At 41.1% G+C, this 17259-nt stretch overlaps 1 protein-coding gene across 1 annotated transcript; it reads right to left on the minus strand.

Annotated features, from left to right (window-relative positions):
• Positions 1-5169: 5169 nt before the first annotated feature.
• Positions 5170-6462, minus strand: LOC102823452 (testis-expressed sequence 13A protein-like). Its single transcript, XM_006862876.1, has one exon. The coding sequence runs from the start codon at positions 6460-6462 to the stop codon at positions 5170-5172; it is 1293 nt and encodes a 430-aa protein (XP_006862938.1).
• Positions 6463-17259: the final 10797 nt, after the last annotated feature.

A 17259-nucleotide genomic window follows, 5' to 3' on the forward strand; every position in this document is an offset into this window, starting at 1 on the left:
TGGAAGCAAATTGCAATGAGATGAAGTATGATGGGATGAGTGTAAGGTTGATGTTCTCTGATGTAAACTATCACTCAATTCACAACAAAAACTTTAAGAAGTAAAAAAAAAAAAAACAAAACCCAACTATTAGCTTTCTACAGACATGGTTTGTATCTTGTATTTCCAAAATGCCTAGAAGTTCAAAACAGTAGTATCGAGGGATTCTGAGGTATTAAAATATTACAAAGAACTTAGTAAAGTGGTCCATTTGCCTTTGATTAAGCTGCACATAATAACAATATTTACTGAGCACTTATTATAGTCTAAGGACTGTTTTGTGTTCTAAACATGAGTACATTTTAAAATTTACTCATTGAATTCTCACACAAAAAGGTGACTCCTTATAGTTGGAATTACAGCAACTTTGTATGAGAGAACGTCATAGTCATATATGCTTTTAGAATTTAAATAGGAAATATTATTTATTGATTAACACTCTTTGATAGGCTCTTTCAAAACCTGGCATCTAAAGGCCAAAATAATTTATGGTAGAATAATTGATGGGAGGAGTCCTGGTGTGGCACTGTAGGATAAGCACTGGACTGTTAACTGCAAGGTTGATCATTCAGACGCACCAGCCACTCCTTGGGAACCCTATTCAGGGTCACTAAGAGTCGAAGCCGACTTGGCACTTAACAACAACAATTTATGGGAAGGTTGAGAACTACAGTTTGGTCTTATTTCTTCTAATAGAATAGGAGGTCCTTGAGGACAATAATGATCACTTCTAGATTCTAGAAGTGGGTTCTGACTCATAGAAACCCTGTATAGAGTTTTTGAAGAACGGCTGGTGAGGTTAAACCACCAACCTTGCAAACTGACCTTTTGGTCCAGTGCATTATCTCACAGTGCCACACCAGGACTCCAATATTTCTTAGTAAGGGTAAAATGCTAAGGCAATGTGATGAAATGAAAGAAACATAGACATGGGAACCAGTAAGATTTCATTTTGAAGCCAAGCTTCACCAGTTTCCAAAATTGAGTATTGAGTTATTACACCAATAAAATTAGAAATAATTATACCCACTTCCAAGAACTATTAATAGAGGTACCTATTAAACCTTACAATCACCAAAAGAGATAATGTACTTAGTGTGCCTGACACATAGCAAGCATTCAGTAACTCTTACTGTAATATCATTAATAATTCAGTACGAACTCTTACCTGCATAACCTGTGATATGCAATTGACACAATCTTGCTTGCTGGAAGTGAACAGGACTTAAAGTACTTACTGAAGAAGATCAAACAGCCTTCAGTACTAAAAATCCTTACAACAGGACCAGTAAATAACATCAGGATAAATGAGTAAAGACTGAAGTTGTCAAACACTTCATTTTGCTGAGGTTCACAATCAGTGCTCATGGAAGCAGCAGCAAGAAATCAAAGGATGTATTGCATTAGGCAAATCTGCTGCAAAAGACCACTTTAACGTAAAGAGTAAAGGTGATACTTTGAGGACTAAGATGAACCTAGTCCAAGTCATGGTATTTCCATTCATCTCATATAATGAATAAGGAAGACAGTAGAAAAATTGATGCATTTGAATTCTGGTGTTGGAGACGAATATTGAAAGTACTATGGACTTGCCAAATGAACAAACAAATCTGTCTTGGAAAAAGTACAGCCAGAATGCTCCCTAGAAGCAAGGATGGTGACACTTTGTCTCTCATTCTTTGGACATGTTGTCAGGAGGGGACCAGTCTCTGGAGAAGGACATCATGTTTGGTAAAGTGGAGAGTCAATGAAAAAGAGAAAGACCCCCCAAAAAGATGGATTGACACAGTGGCAGCAACAACTGGCTCAAGCATAGCAATTTTGAGGCTGGTGCCGGACCAGGCAGTGTTTCATTTTGTTGTGCATAAGGTCTTTATGAGTCTGAACCAGGATTTGGTGGCACCTAACAACATAATTAACAATCCCTTACAGTCATTATCACAGCATTCAGAGAAGAACCTTGAGGCTAAGGAAAGGGAATTGACACTTGTTGGGACTTAGAGACGTTCAGTAAGTTACTCAAGGTTACATAACTAGTGAACAGCAGAGCAAGTATCCCAATTCAGGTCTCATTGGTTCCAAACCCCCAGACCCTGGCCATGGAAACCTGATGCCTCTACTTGTATGCGCCCAGTCCAAAAGAACATAGTGATTTAAACAGGCAGCCTCAATGATTCAGGTCAAAATATACAGGCTGCTTTGAAAAAGATCAGCCCTGAACGACTATACATAGTAAACTATATAAAATCCATATAAAACAAAGATCTACTTTCATGTAGACCAAAAGTTATGCCAATAGTGTGCAGAGTCCACTCTGAAGCTATAAATGAAATAAGATCTAGAATGACCTGCTGGTACTACAAAATGGATTATGCTGGAACATTTCCAACTCACATCTGTGTCCCATCTTCCCAAAATTCCAGGGAGTTATCAGCAGGAAGTCCTGGTGTGGTACTGTGGGCTAATGTGCTGGACTGCAAAGTTGGTTGAACTGCAAGGTCAGTGGTTCAAACTCACCAGATGCTCCTCAGAAACCCTATATAGGGTCGCTATGGGTCGGGACCGGCTTGACAGCACTTAACAACAACAATCAGCAATCAGCATACCCAAGAGGACCACAACCTAACCCAGAAAGTTTAGCTTTGTGTTTCATGTTCCTCATGGGCTGCTTTCTCTTGTGTTCCACCCTCATGCAATCATCACTCTAATCTCTGCTCTCACCCTTGTCTGTATATACCAGCCTCCACACTCCCTTGCCTCATGGAACCGTTATTTTGTTAGCCCACATTCTACAGACTGGCTGCTTTCTAGAATCCTAAGCACCTTGATGGGATTCTATACAGGAGTGTGAGAGAGGACTGTGCCTTGGAAGCAGAAAGACAGAAGATAAATTTCTACCTATGAGTCCTCAGCAGGCCTCAGAGAGACAGCACCTCAAGGGAATAGCTTCTTGGTACATGCAGGGAGCCTGGAACCCAGGCACTAGGGCTCACAGTCTAAGCAGAGATGTCCCACCCAGCCATGACCTGCTGACTCAGAAGCCAGAGATGCCCACCTCCAAGGGACCATGCATGTGGATATGAACAGTAAGGGTAACATGGGCAACCATGATAGATTGAAAGCCCTTCCATAGAATCTCTTCCTCAGCAATAATTCTTAGGTAGTTCTCAAGAAGAGGAGAGACCCTTTAATAATGAATGAGATTGAACTTGCTTCACTTCATTGGGTGGAGGGAATATGGAGGTATAAACTGTCGCCGCTCAGTAAAGTTGTCCTGAGGTACACACTACATAGAATACACAGCAGGTAAAGCACACACTTTATTAGTAGTTAGGAATTTGAAACAAATTCCAGACAAAAGTTGATCTTGTTGATGTAGGTGGAATATTAAGGGGGAACATTTTCTTCAGACTAGAGGCCAACCTAACCTATGCACTGGGCTCCCCTTTTGTTCCTTCCTTGCCTTGTAGCAGCTGCTTTAGGGAAGCAGAGAGCCTGCAGAGAACACATCAAGTGACAAAGAAGGGATCTAGGAGCATACTCAAGAGGGCATGCCTTAGTCCAGTTCTCATCTCATAGCATTGTGGCTCCATTGTCATTGGAATCTACTTTGTTTTTCATCTGCTGTTGTATGGAAAGGTGGTTGAGATAGGACAGTCCAAGGCTGAGGGCTCCAGAGGGTATCCAATATTGCCTCCCAGGCCAGTGGGTTTTTTCAGCCAGGCCTGTAGGCCACTTTCCCGCTCAAGGGAGGAATTCAGCAGAGTACTAGAAAAGTCCTTTCTGATCTTTACCACTGCTCATTTGTCTCACTTGGGATCAATGAGCTCAAGTTCAGCAGTTCACACTCAAGTCCTTCCATGAAAGTCTCTTTATGTTGCCCCCGGAACTGCATAAATGGATTAGGATGTTATTTCCATTGGCTTTACCTGAAGGCCACACTGCATGCAAGGCAAGGGAATCACCTCTGTAATAAAATTAGGCTCTCTGTGTCATTTAACCAAACTCCCCACATCGTGTCATAATGTGTGCACCAGATAATAACATCTAATTCTGACTATCTGTTTAATAAATTAAATCAAATTCCTCAAATTTGCTGTCATTTGTAGGATTTAATACTACAATCTCCCCCTCAACTCTTACAACTTAATCTCTTGTCCAAACTGAGAAATTAAGTTCTAATAAAATCAGTTGACTCTCCCCTTTCCCCACCCCCTTGTTGTTGTTAGGTGACATGGATTCGCTTCTGAGGAGTTGCAGGTGGGTCTTAACTGCTGACCTTGTGGTTAGCAGTCCAGTGCTTACCCTAAAGCACCACACCAGGACTCCTTTCCCCCTAAAATGTGTCAAAACATCTTTTCCCTTGCCTCTCACTTTTCTCAGTTCCAGTCAGTTGGGGGCTCACTCAGCTGAAGGTCACTCAGAGTTGAGGTGTTGTTTCTTTCAACTCTTGAGAGATTTTCTAATGTGACAGGTATAACTTCTTCAACAATTAAGATCCCTGGAGCTCAGAAGCACAAAAACAGGACCTCCCCTATAATGTTGGGGTTTTTTAAGCTAACAAATATTATGATGTATAGTCGTTTACAGAGGAATAACAGCATTTTCCAAGAGAAGCAGTGCTCCTAACATACAATATAACTTGAAATTCTAAAAATACACATTTTTGGGAAAAGGAGGTTAACGATAAAGCAGAAAAGAGGGGGAAAGGGCAGGAGAGTAGGGGTGGGCAAACAGGTTAAGGTGAAAACTGGAAAAGCTTCATGTCTTCAACTTCTCAAGGGTGTAAACCAATCACCATCCGTCATCCAGAATCCACCACCTGAAAATCGAAGTACATTTAGAAGAAGTCTCCTATTGAAAGAGTTAGTGCAGTATTCAAAAGTGGTCCCTCTTTATTAAACTCAATGAATGAAAAGATTAAACTGTGTATTTATGTGGGTGAGTGTGTACCCAAAATAATAACAAAGTGACTAAACTGGGTAATATAATAATGGATTGTTTCATTTTCTAAATGATCATTTTAGTTATCAAATTTTCCATTAATTATTTTTCTTTGCATCAGAAAGGAGCCTCAGGAAATAGATTTTACTGTGGAGTGTGTCTTCATTCTTACTCACCATGCTGAGATCAGTGAGGAGCTTGTCCTGGGTCAAGGTCTCCGCTGTCATCTGTTCTGTAGACTTCCTTGCATTTATAGCAGGCCGTGCGCCATGAAAAATTCTTCCATCCACATGACTGGCACTTCCAAATGGCTGTACTGCTGCCATGGGCAGGCTTCTCCCACTGTTGGGATTCTGAGGCTTTTTTCCCATTTGGTGGCTCGGCCTTTTGCCCCTGAGGCTTCTGTTTCTTTGGGCTGTCTCTCACATCATGGCTTTTGCTGTCCCCCAAGGGCTCTGTCTTCTGGGACCTCCCTGGACCTTCCTCCTGATGGAGGCTACTATTGTTCCCCAGGGGGGCTGTCTCCTGGAACCTCTTTGGACTTTCTTCCTGACTGTTAAACTTGCTGTTTCCCAGGGGAGCCGTGCCGTGGGGGGTGTAAAGACATTCCCCCTGGCCATAGTAACTCTGGTTCCACAGAGGAGGCGTGTGTGCCTGAAAGTCCATCAGAGCATATAGGTGAGGTTGGTATAGCCCTTGAGGTGGCATCTGAAGTGGGGTTGCTGTCGATTCTGCTCCCGTGACTACTACAGGAGCCACTGGGTGTGGTACATGGAATGGGAATGGCTGTGGCCCTGGCATTGGCAAAGGGTGTTGAATTACTGGGGTGAAAGGATTCGGTGGACTGGGCATGTAGGCCATAGGTGCTGTGCCTACCATGGGAGATTCCCCATGCAGCCAGCCTTGTGCCCCCATGGCAATAGTATTTCCATACTGGTCTGCATTCAGGGTCCACGCTTCGGCCCCCTGCGGCTGGGCTTGGGGCTGAGGTACTGTATCCAAGGGTAGTGGGACCCCTTGGGTCGATCTCTCTGTCTGGAGCAGCTGCCCATGCAGTATGTTGCGTTTACTCAGGGCCTGCTCCAGGGCAGCCCGTGTGGAATACAGCCGCTTCTTGGCCTCCTCGTGTTCCTCACGCAGTCGCTGCAGCTCTGCGGTCTTCGCCAAAGACAACTCTTCTTGCCCCTCCATCTTCTCCTGCATACTCAGCACCTGGCGTGCCTGCTGCTCCCACTGCCTAGCGGTCGCACGCACACTCAGGGCCAGCGCACTCCAAGCACAGGCCCTCTTGATGGTGCGGGGCACCTGCGAGTCTACCACAACGGTACTAAGTCGGTCCTCCACTTCTGTCCAGGGCTGCGAGCGGAAGGCCACATAAAATTCGGGGCCGCCATCATTCATGATAATCTCACTGTTGATGAACCTTATCACCTCCCTGTGGCGGAACCCACTCTGACGATCATGGAAATCTATCGCCATGGCAGCTGCGGCCTAGTAAATCCGACCTGCCCCAGGGAACACCTCTGGGGCGGCTGTTACAGGCGATGGTGGCCAACCAATCAGCCCCTCAACTCTTTGCTCAGTCCTAGTTCACTCCTCGCTCAGTCCTGGCCCGCCCCTCAGTCTCTTTTCTACCCCAAGCCTTGGTCCTCCTCACAAAGACTGAAGCCGACTCCCTCACCCCGTCAACCCCTCCAAGGCGACGGCGCCGTGTCACGTCACAGAACTCTGACTTACGTCGCAAGGCCTGCTGGGACCAACTGGCGCCCCTGCATTGAGGGCCGCTAGGAGCGGATCCCAGTTCTGCCTGAGACTCACCTCCCATACTTAACATGGCGTCCTCTTGGAGTGTAGTGAACCCTCAGAAGGGGTTTCCAAGAGCCGCAGGACAACGCCCAGCCACAGAGGATGAATTTCCAACCGCAGGAGTGGAGGGTAGGTGGGTACATGGGAGCTGCTCTTGGCTAAGCTCCTACTCCCATAACTCTCAGTTGCTACTTTAAACCTTTTATGTAGTCCTCAAATGTCTGCAGACTTCCCTCCTTATGCTAAGTAGATGAACTTGGAGTTCCTGCCATGAAGAAAACCATGCAATTGAACCATGAAGTCCCTAAATTCTCCCTACAATTTCACTCTTATGTTTACCCATGGTCTCTGGGGTTTCTTTTTTTTTTTTTTTTTTTGCTTTCAAACGGAAACTTCCCCTCATTGGTTGGATGGGTCCTACAAGAAATGCTAAAGAATCCTTCAGGCTGATATGAATAGAACGCACAAAGAAATAAAGCACACCAGCATAGGCAAATATAAAATACAATATTTGTGTATTTTTGTTGTTGTTGTAACTGTTTTCCCTATGATTTAAGACAATTGTATGAAGCAATAATTATAAATGTATATTGACATATTCACAATATATAAAGTTGAAATTTGTGATGATAGCATTTTTTGTCTTCTATGAAGATTAGTGGTGGTGGTGGTATGACATGGAGTCGGTTCTGACTCATAGTGATCCTGTATAGGGTTTCCGAAGCGGTAAATGTTTACGGGAGCAGAAAGCCTCATCTTTCTCCCATGGAATGGCTGGTAACTTCGAACTACTGACTGCGAGGTTAGCAGCCTGATTTGTAACCACTGAGCTACCAGAGTTCCTTATTCTATGAAGATTAAGGTGGTATAATTCCAAATAGATGTTATAAGTAAATATGTTGATTTAAATTCCTAGAGCAACCATTAAGAAAATAATCATAAAACACAAAGAAAATAAAATGAGACAGAATTCAAAATGATACATTACCAAAAAAAATCAGACACAAAATAAACTGTAACTGAAGAATTGAACAAAAAAGATATAAGACCTATAGAAAACAACAAAACAGAAGTATGTCCTTCCTTATCATTAATTACATTAAATATACAAAGATTGAACTTTCCAATGAAAAGTAAGAAATTAAATAGATTTTTTAAATGATTTGAACATATATTATCTATAAGACACTTACTTGTAGATACAAGGACATAATTAGATTGAAAATAATAGGATGCAATGAGATATTCCATGCAAACAGTACCCCAAAGAGAGCTAGAGTAGGTTTATTAATATCAGACAAAATAGACATTGAAGCCAAAAATTGTTAGGAGAAAAAAAGGATTGAAAGAGTCAATCCATCAAGAAGATACAATAACCTGTGAAAGTCAGAAGCTATGTAAGGTGGAAACCTGTCAGAGAAGAAAACTTCCAATATTGTTCAGTAAACTGAGCAATAGAAAAGTGGTAAGATTACACCCTGTCAAAGGCAGCAAACTTGCAGGATTCTGAAAAACAAGGCAGTCTTTGAGTTCTAGTTCTCATCTGTCTCATTGTATGAGTATATCAAAGATATAAGAAGATACAAATATGGTCTCTTCTGAAGACTATCCCATGTGCACTCCAGAAGAAAGTATCTTCTGGCACTGTTGGGTTGTTGTTAGTGTGCCGTCAAGTCGATTCCTACTCGTAGCAACCCTGTATAGGATTTCCAAGGAGTAGCTGGTGAGTTTAAACCACCGACCTTATAATTTCAACTGACCTTGCAGTTCAATGCTTATCCTACAATGGCAAACCAGGACTCCAATTGTTGGGTAGTGTGTCCCATACCTATAGGACACACTACCCAACAATTGGAGTCCTGGTTTGACGTTGTAGGATAAGCCTACAATATAATATGTAAGCCTACAATGTAATATGTATAATATATATATATATTTGTTGTTGTTGTTGTTAGGTGCCATTGAGTCAGTACCGACTCATAGCGACCCTATGCACAACAGAAAGAAACGCTGCCCAATTCTGGGCCAACCTCACAATTGTTGCCACTCTTGAGCCCATTGATGTTGTCAATTTGCCAATCCATCTTGCTTGGGGTCTTCCTCTTTTTCTCTGACCCTCCACCTTACCACACATGATATCCTTCTCCAGCGACTGGTCCCTCCTGACAATATGTACGAAGTATAAGAGACACAGTTTGGCCATCCTGGCCTCCAAGGAGCACTCTGGCTGTATATGTCCCATACATATACATTGTTGTTGTTGTTTAGTGCCGTTGAGTTGGTTCCTACCCATAGCGACCAGTAGAGTTTCCAAGGAGTGACTAGTGATCTTGAACCACCAACCTTGCAGTTCAAATGGCTTTGCAGTCTGGCGCATTAACCCACAACACCACAACAGAACTCATATATATGTTGTTGTTGTTAGGTGCCATTGAGTCGGTACCAACCCATAGCGATCTTATGCACAGCAGAACAAAACACTGCCCGATCCTGGGCCAACCTCACTACTGTTGCCACGCTTGAGTCCATCGATGCTGCCACTTGGCCAATCCCTGTCATTGGGGGTCTGCCTCTTTTTCTCTGACCTTCCACCTTACCAAACATGATATCCTTCTCCAGTGACTGGTCCCTCCTGACAACATGTCCGAAGTATGAGAGATGAAGTTTGGCCATCCTGGCTATATTTCTTCCAAAACAGATCTGTTGGTTCTTTTGGCAGCCATGGCACTTTCAATATTCTCCTCCAACACCATAACTCAAAAGCATCAATTCTTCTACAGTTTTCCTTATTCACTGTCCAGTTTTCACATGCATGTGAAGTAATTGAAAATACCATGGCTTCAGTCAGGCGCACCTTAGTCCTCAAGCTAACATCTTTGCTCTTCAACACTTTAAAAAGGTCTTGTGCAGCAGATTTGTCTAATGGCAATACGTTATTTGATTTCTTGACTGCTTCTTCCATGAGTGATGATAGTTGATCCAAGAAGAATGAAGTCCTTGACAACTTCAATCTTTTCTCCATTGATAAGAATGTTGTTTATTGGTCCAGTGGTGAGGATTTTTGTTTTCTTTACATTGAGATGCAATCCATACTGAAGGCTGTGGTCTTTGATCTTCATCAGTAAATGTTTTAAGTCTTCTTCACTTTCAGCAAGCAAGGTTGTATCATCTGCGTATTGCAAGTTGTTAATGAGTCTTCCTCCAATCCTGATGCCACGTTTTTCTTCATAGAACCCAGTTTCTCGGATTATTTGCTCAGCATACAGGTTGAATAAGTATGGTGAAAGAATACAAACCTGTCGCACACCTTTCTTAATTTTAAGCCATTCAATGTTCCCATGTTCTGTTTGAACAACTACCTCTTGGTCCAGGTACAGATTTCTCATGAGCACAATTAAGTGTTCCGGAATACTCATACTTCGCAGTGTTGTCCATAACTTGTCATGATCCACTCAATCGAAAGCCTTTGTGTAGTCAATAAAGCACAGGTAAACATCTTTCTGATATTCTCTGCTTTCAGCCAAGATCCATCGGACATCAGCAATGATTTCCCTCGTTCCATGGCCTCTTCTGAATCCAGCTTGAACCTCTGGAAGTTCTCTGTCAATGTATGATTGTAGTTGTTTCTTTGTTACCTTTAGCAAAACTTTACTAGCATGGGATATCAGAGAGATTGCCCGATGATTTCCGCATTCCGTTGGGTCACCTCTCTTTGGAATGGGCACAAATGTGGATCTTTTCCAATCAGTCAGCCAGATCGTTTTCTTCCAAATTTCTTAACAGAGATGAGTGAGTGCCTCCTGTGCCGCCTCACTTTTTTGAAAGATTTCAATTTTCATTCCATCAATTCCTGGTGCCTTGTTCTTTGCCAATTATGTGTGTGTGTGTGTGTGTGTGTGTGTGTGTGTGTGTGAGGTCTAGTTGGTTTATGGTGTTAGTCAAGGCCTCTATTTCCTGACTGATCTGTCTAGTTTTATCTCGTATTGAAAATAGGATATTGAAGCTTTCAAGTATTACTGTCAAACTGTCTATATCTTCCTTCAATTCTGTCAGTTTTTGCTTCTTGTGTTTTGGGACTCTGTTGTTAGGTGCTTATATATTTATAAGTGATAAATCACTTTGATGGAAGGACCATTTTATCATTATATAATATTCTTTATCTTTCAAAAATTTTATCTTAATGCCATTTCTCTAGTAATAAACAGTAGAGAAAGTGTATTGTTGAATCATGTGTTTAAATCCATTTTTTCCATTTCTGCCTTTTTTATTGGAGAATTTAATAATTTATATTTAAAATAATTACTAATAAGGAAGGACTAACTTCTGACATTTTACTATTTGTTTTACGTCTTATATCACTTTTCAATTCCTCTGTTACCACTTTTTTGTGTTTAAAAAAAATTTTTATAGTGCACCATTTTGATTCCCATTTCCTTTACTGCAGGGGTGGAGAACCTTTTTTCTGCCAAAATATATAACATCATCCATGGGCCATACAAAACTATCAACCTAAAAATTGTTGTTGTTATGTGTCATGGAGTAGGTTCCCACTCATAGCGACCCTGTACAGGGTTTCCAAGGATGTAAATCTTTATAGGAGCAGAAAGCCTCATCTTTCTCCCATGAAACAGCTGTAGTTTCGAACTGCTAACCAGGGTTAGCAGCCCAATTCATAACCACTACACTACCAGACCTCCTTCAACTTAAAAATTAGCCTGCTGTATTTGGTCAAACATTTAATTAACTCACCCCTAACATGATGGCTGGAGTCCTGGTGTGGTGCTGTGCCTTAATGCACTGGACTGTAAGGTCGGGTTGAACCACAAGGTCAGTGGTTCAAGCTCACCAGTTGCTTCTTGGAAACCCTATTCAGGGTCATTATGGGTTGGAATCGACTTGATGGCATTTAACAACAACAACAACATACAGCCCACGGGCTGGATGTTGCCCACCCCTGCTTTATTGTCTACTTTATTATGTATTACTGAGTTGTTGCCCTGGGGAATTACAGTTAATATCTTAGTTTATAGCAATCAGTTTGAATTACTACCCTCAACAGTATAGAAAAAGTTGCTCCTATGTAGCTCCACCTCTGCTTTATGCCTTATATGTCCACCAGTATAGATTATAATTTTTGTCTTATGCAATTGTATTTTAAATTACATATAAAAAAGAAACTTTAAAAACAATCTATCAGTACTATTTTTTATTCTCAGTATTCAGTATTCTGTATAGTGTCCTTTCATTTCAGTCATTTTTTTTAATGACAGGTGTGCTAGCAATGAGGTTATCTGACGCTATCTTCACTTTTCCTTCATTTATGAAGGATTTTTGCATGTGTGCCAGATATGGAATTTTTATAGTTTCATCTCCTTATTTGGAGTACTGGTGAACTGTAGGATAAGCTTGACTGAGAACCACAAGTTCAAACCCACCAGCTGCTCCTCTGAAACCCTATGCAAGGTTACTATGAGTCAGAACTGTGGGAATGAGTGTCTTTTCTTCAAATGTATTGTAATCCTGTTTATTGTATTCAGATGACCTTTCTTTTTTATTTTTACTACTTCCTGAAATGAGTAGGGACTTTCCGTAGCAATCTGAAATAGCCAATCAAGTAAGGACAAAAATGTACACCTTAACAATTTAAAAAAGGAGCTCTGGTAGCGTAGTGGTTACGAATCAGGCTGCGAACCTTAAGGTCAGCAGTTCGAAACTACCAGCTGTTCCGCAGGAGAAAGATGAGGCTTTCTGTTCCCGTAAAGATTTACAACCTCAGAAACCCTATACAGGGTCGCTATGGGTCGGAACCGACTCGACGGCACTCAACAACAACAACAATCAAGTAAGGACAAGAATGCATGCCCTAGCAATTTGAAGTAGCCAACTGGGTAAGGACCAGCCTATGCAGTCGAAGCCCTAGCCGATGGGATGAGACACAGCCTTAGACTTATGTCACGGATAAAACCCGAGCAGACTGCTCACCCTGTGTGCTTGCTAGCCAGACTTTGTGCTGCCATGCACCCTTCTGCAGAAGTAAAAGTTTCCTTGCTGAGATTCTTTTGTTTTACTGTGTCTGTGTTGCGACATTGAGCCACGTTTCTAACAGAACCAGTTCAAAAGCACTTAACAACAACAGCAACATCTCCTTATTAGGATAAGCAATGAACTGCCACCAGCCACTCCTCAGAAACCCTATACAGGCTTGTTATGCGTCAGAATCAAATTGCTTGCACTTATTGGACCTTCTGTATTTGGTGAGACATCACTCTCCTGGCTTCCTTTAGTGCTTTGTCCATAGTTTCCTTCAGCTCTCTTTGATCATATTTAAGACAGTTCATTTAAAGTACTTTTTTTCTTCCTAGTAAGTCTAGTACCTGGGCTTCCTCATGTACAATTTCTATTAATTTCACTTTCCTGTGAATGAACCCTACTTTTTTGTTTCTTTTACATGTATCATAATATTCTGCTAAAAACTATACATTTTGTGTATTATAGTGTGGCAAATCTAGAAATAAGGTTTGCCCCCTTACTGATGTTTGTTGTTGTTTGTTTGTTTTTTCATTGTTTCTCTTAACTATTTTTGTATAGTCTCTATTTTTTGCCATGTGTGCCTACTGAATTTTGTTGTTAACCTAGTTTCCTTAAAAGCCTGAAACACAAAAAGTATTTTAAAAACAAAACAAAACACTCTTCCCGTCTTTTCGGATTAACTCTTTGTTGGAAAACTGCAACATTTAGCCAGGCTGTTTACAATTCTGACTTAGTCTTTACTTCCTGCTTGTAAGCTTGAAGGTCATTCAGAGGTGAGAACTTAAGGTCTTCTCAGGCCTTTTCTGAGCATATATCCAGCCCTAGACATTTGCATACGGCGCTCAGGTGGTATAGTGGGTTAACACATTGGGCTGCTAACTGCAAGCAATTCAAGTCCACCAGAGGCTCTGTGGGAGAAAGATAATGTCTTCTGCTCCCTGTAAACATTTGCACCCTTGGAAACCCTATACGGAGTCCATCAACGCTGATGGAAGCAGCAGTCAAGAAATCAAATGACATATTGCATTAAGCAAATCTGCTGTACAAGACCTCTTTAAAGTGTTGAAGAGCAAAGATGTCAGTTTGAGGACGAAGGTGTGCACAGGGTTGCTGTGAGTCAGAACCATCTCAACAGCACCAGATATTTGTGTATTTCTTATTTATTCCCTGCTGCTATGGATTGAAATCCTCTCCCCCACCCCATATATGCCATTGTTGTTAAGTGCCATCAAGTTGGTTCCAACTCATAGGGTTTCCAAGGAGTACGTTTGCACCACCTACCTTGTAGTTAGCAGTCCAGTGCTTTATCTTACAGTGCCACACCAAGGGGCTTCAAAAAGTTAATGGATATTGGAATTAAAAGATCATGGAATTCTTCCACAAACTTTTCAAAGCCCCATCTTACATTGTAGTCCTACCCCCTTCACTGTTGAATGTAACCTTTAGTGTTTTCCTTGTTAATGAATACAAATCATACCAGAGTAGTGAGTCTTAATACTAATTCATTTTGAGTGGCTTCTTGTAAAAGAAAATGACAGACACGATAGCAAAGACACACATATAAGAAAGACAGCATGCAAGAATACACCTACAAGCCAAGGATGCTAAGAAATGCCCAGGGCTGAATAGACCAGGAAGGATCTTCCCCTAAAGCCATGGAGGGAGTGCAGAGCCCTTGTGATACCATGACCCTAAATTTTGGCATCTAGCCTGTAAAACTGTGCAGAGGAAAGTTCTATTCTTTAATATCGCCCACCTTCTGGTATTTTGTTATGGAAGCCCTAGGAGACGAAAACATCTGGAACAATGGAGGTTTCAAAATACTTACATTCCTCCCACACATCTCTTTATCAAGCCTCTTCCTTCCCAGCCTTTTTAGTCTCTATGTCTATTGGTTATCCCGGAGTTCTGGTGTGGTGCTGTAAGATTAACACTGGATTGATTGCTAACCACAAGGTTGGTGGCTCAAACCCACCAGCCACTCCTTGGAAACCCTATACAGGGTAGCCATGATTTGGAACCGACTCGACAGCACGTGGCAACAACAATAACATAAATGATACTCAGCAAGCCAGCCTAGCCCTGGAAATGAGTTGGGTGAAAAAAGGCAAGCCTCTAAACATCCTTCAAGTAACCAGGAGATAGACTGAAACACATAACCCTTGAGAATAAGGTTCATGTTGTTTCCTCTGTCACTAGCAACCTGTACCAGAAGTATAAGCTGCTGTCTCACAGCCACCTCCAATCTGGTGAGTTGTGGATGGTAGGCAGGCAATTAAAAATGCCACAACTTCTTTCTTCATTAAACTTGCTTCTAGTTGTGGTAATTTTTTTGTTTTATTAGATTCCAGCATTCTTATTCTAATTTTTTTTCAGAGTATTAGTCACTTTTGTGGAGGGATGTTGTTGTTGTTAAGTTCCATTGAGTTGATTCCAACCCATAGCGACCCTGTATAGGGTTTCCGAGGAACAATTGGTGAGCTTGAACCACCAACCTTGTGGTTCAAACAGCTTTGCAGTCTGACGCATTAACCCACAGCGCCACACCAGGTATAGAGCCCTGGAATTTCCTACTTTACCATTTTGGTATAGAACTATCATACCCCAAATCCATTAATATCCCAAATAGGGTTGATTTAATTTCCCTTTCAGCCATCATTTATCCTTCCAGTTCCACCCTCACCTACCCCAGGAATCTTCCCTAATCACTGTACCACAAGTTCTATTAATCTTTTCTTCTTCTCCTCCTCCTCCTCCTCCTCCTTCTCCTTCTTTGTTACCAACTAGACTTGGTCCATTGAGGCAGAGATTTATCCTTCCATCTCTGGATCCTCAGAACCTATCATCATTTCAGTTATGTAATGGTGTTTATAAATGTCAAGGGATCCTGGTGTGGCACTGTAGGATAAGCACTGGACTGCTAACCACAAGATCAGAGGTTCCAACGCAACCGCCACTCCTCAGAATTTCTGTACAAGGTTGTTATGAGTCAGAACCAACCTGAAGGCTTTTAAGAACAACAGCAATAAATGATAAAGGGAGGGAACAAAGGAAGAATTCAAAGATGGAAAAAAAGGAAAGGAGAGAGAACCAGAGCCTGTTCTATGAACTCTGTGAGCCTGGTTTAAATCCAGACTGAAAACTATAAGGACATATCCTTGTTATGGTTTCAGTCCAAAGAAAAGTAATTTTTAAAGATACCTAACTTTGATAAACTGCTTTCATAAACTGTTAAAGTTTATAACAACTTCAAACAATTTCCAAATTAATGCAATAACAGTTCATAAATGTCAAGAAGTTTAAAATAATTATTATTAGGTTTAAAATACTTTTGACCTTCAAGACCTTAACGGAATCAGTTTTCACTGTATTGAAACAGTGATGTGATATATAATGGCCTATAAAGTGACCTATAAAGTTAAAAAGTAACCTATCATTCTTGATTAAACAATGATAACATCACAAATACCATACCACCACACTTTACTCTGCAGGTGTGCAAGTTTGCAAAGTGTGAATGTGTGTTTACAAGAGGGTTGAACAATTCAATTGCATAAATTAATCTGGGAAACCACATTAAAAACAGCTAATTTTTACATGATTTGCAGTAAGTTCATATACTTTCAATTTTAGTATAACTTCTGTCACAAAGCCATCATAACAACTTTAAATGATAATCATTGATGATAACGGAAGGAAAATAACATTTTAAAGTTCATGATATTAGTATGTATCTACGCGTGTGCAGATTTAATCTCCTAGGAATCAAAAGTGGTAAATAGAAGAGAGAAATGGCATATACAGTAAATGTAAGATATATATGCTGAGTACTGGGGAAGTTTTAGTACTACCTTAGGAAAATTACGCTTTTGATTACATGTGCTTGCTTTTCCTATACTTTGCATGCACAGTGACCTTTTCAATATAACTGCCCAGCAAATGGCAAAAGAAAAGAGAAGAGGCAATTAGGCAGTTAATCTCAGAAATAACATTCACATTCCCCACCCCCTTTAAAAAAGTTATTATATGAGCAAAATAATGGACAAAAGACCATGCTAGATAATCAATATTGCCATGTTGTTAGCAAATATAGTTTACAATCACTTTCATTTGACACATATTGACAACAAGCTTAGTGAATGTTATACATAAGGTAAAAATTGCCATAAAGAGTGGCTAGATCTCATAGGTGTGTTTTATACAGACAAACTGGACTTTTGGTATTTATCATGAGAGCTTTCAGGTATCTGTAAGTATTATCACTATGGAACATTTTTACTAAAGTGCCTCTTACAAGTGACAGTGTGTCCTTGGGCAAAGAGCAAGGGCTGATATGTTGCCTTATTTTGCTGCTCTATTGAATACGATGTCTGTCTCCCCTGACGTGTGTGTAAATTTGTGTTTATTAAGGTGGAGGGTATTGATTGCCCTTACCTGGCA

Source organism: Chrysochloris asiatica, unplaced genomic scaffold (genome assembly GCF_000296735.1).
Source record: "Chrysochloris asiatica unplaced genomic scaffold, ChrAsi1.0 scaffold00051, whole genome shotgun sequence".
Taxonomy (NCBI): domain Eukaryota; kingdom Metazoa; phylum Chordata; class Mammalia; order Afrosoricida; family Chrysochloridae; genus Chrysochloris; species Chrysochloris asiatica.

Excerpts from the sequence above, each read along its gene's own strand:
- LOC102823452 (XM_006862876.1), bottom strand. The coding sequence starts at position 6,462 with ATGGCGATAGATTTCCATGATCGTCAGAGTGGGTTCCGCCACAGGGAG.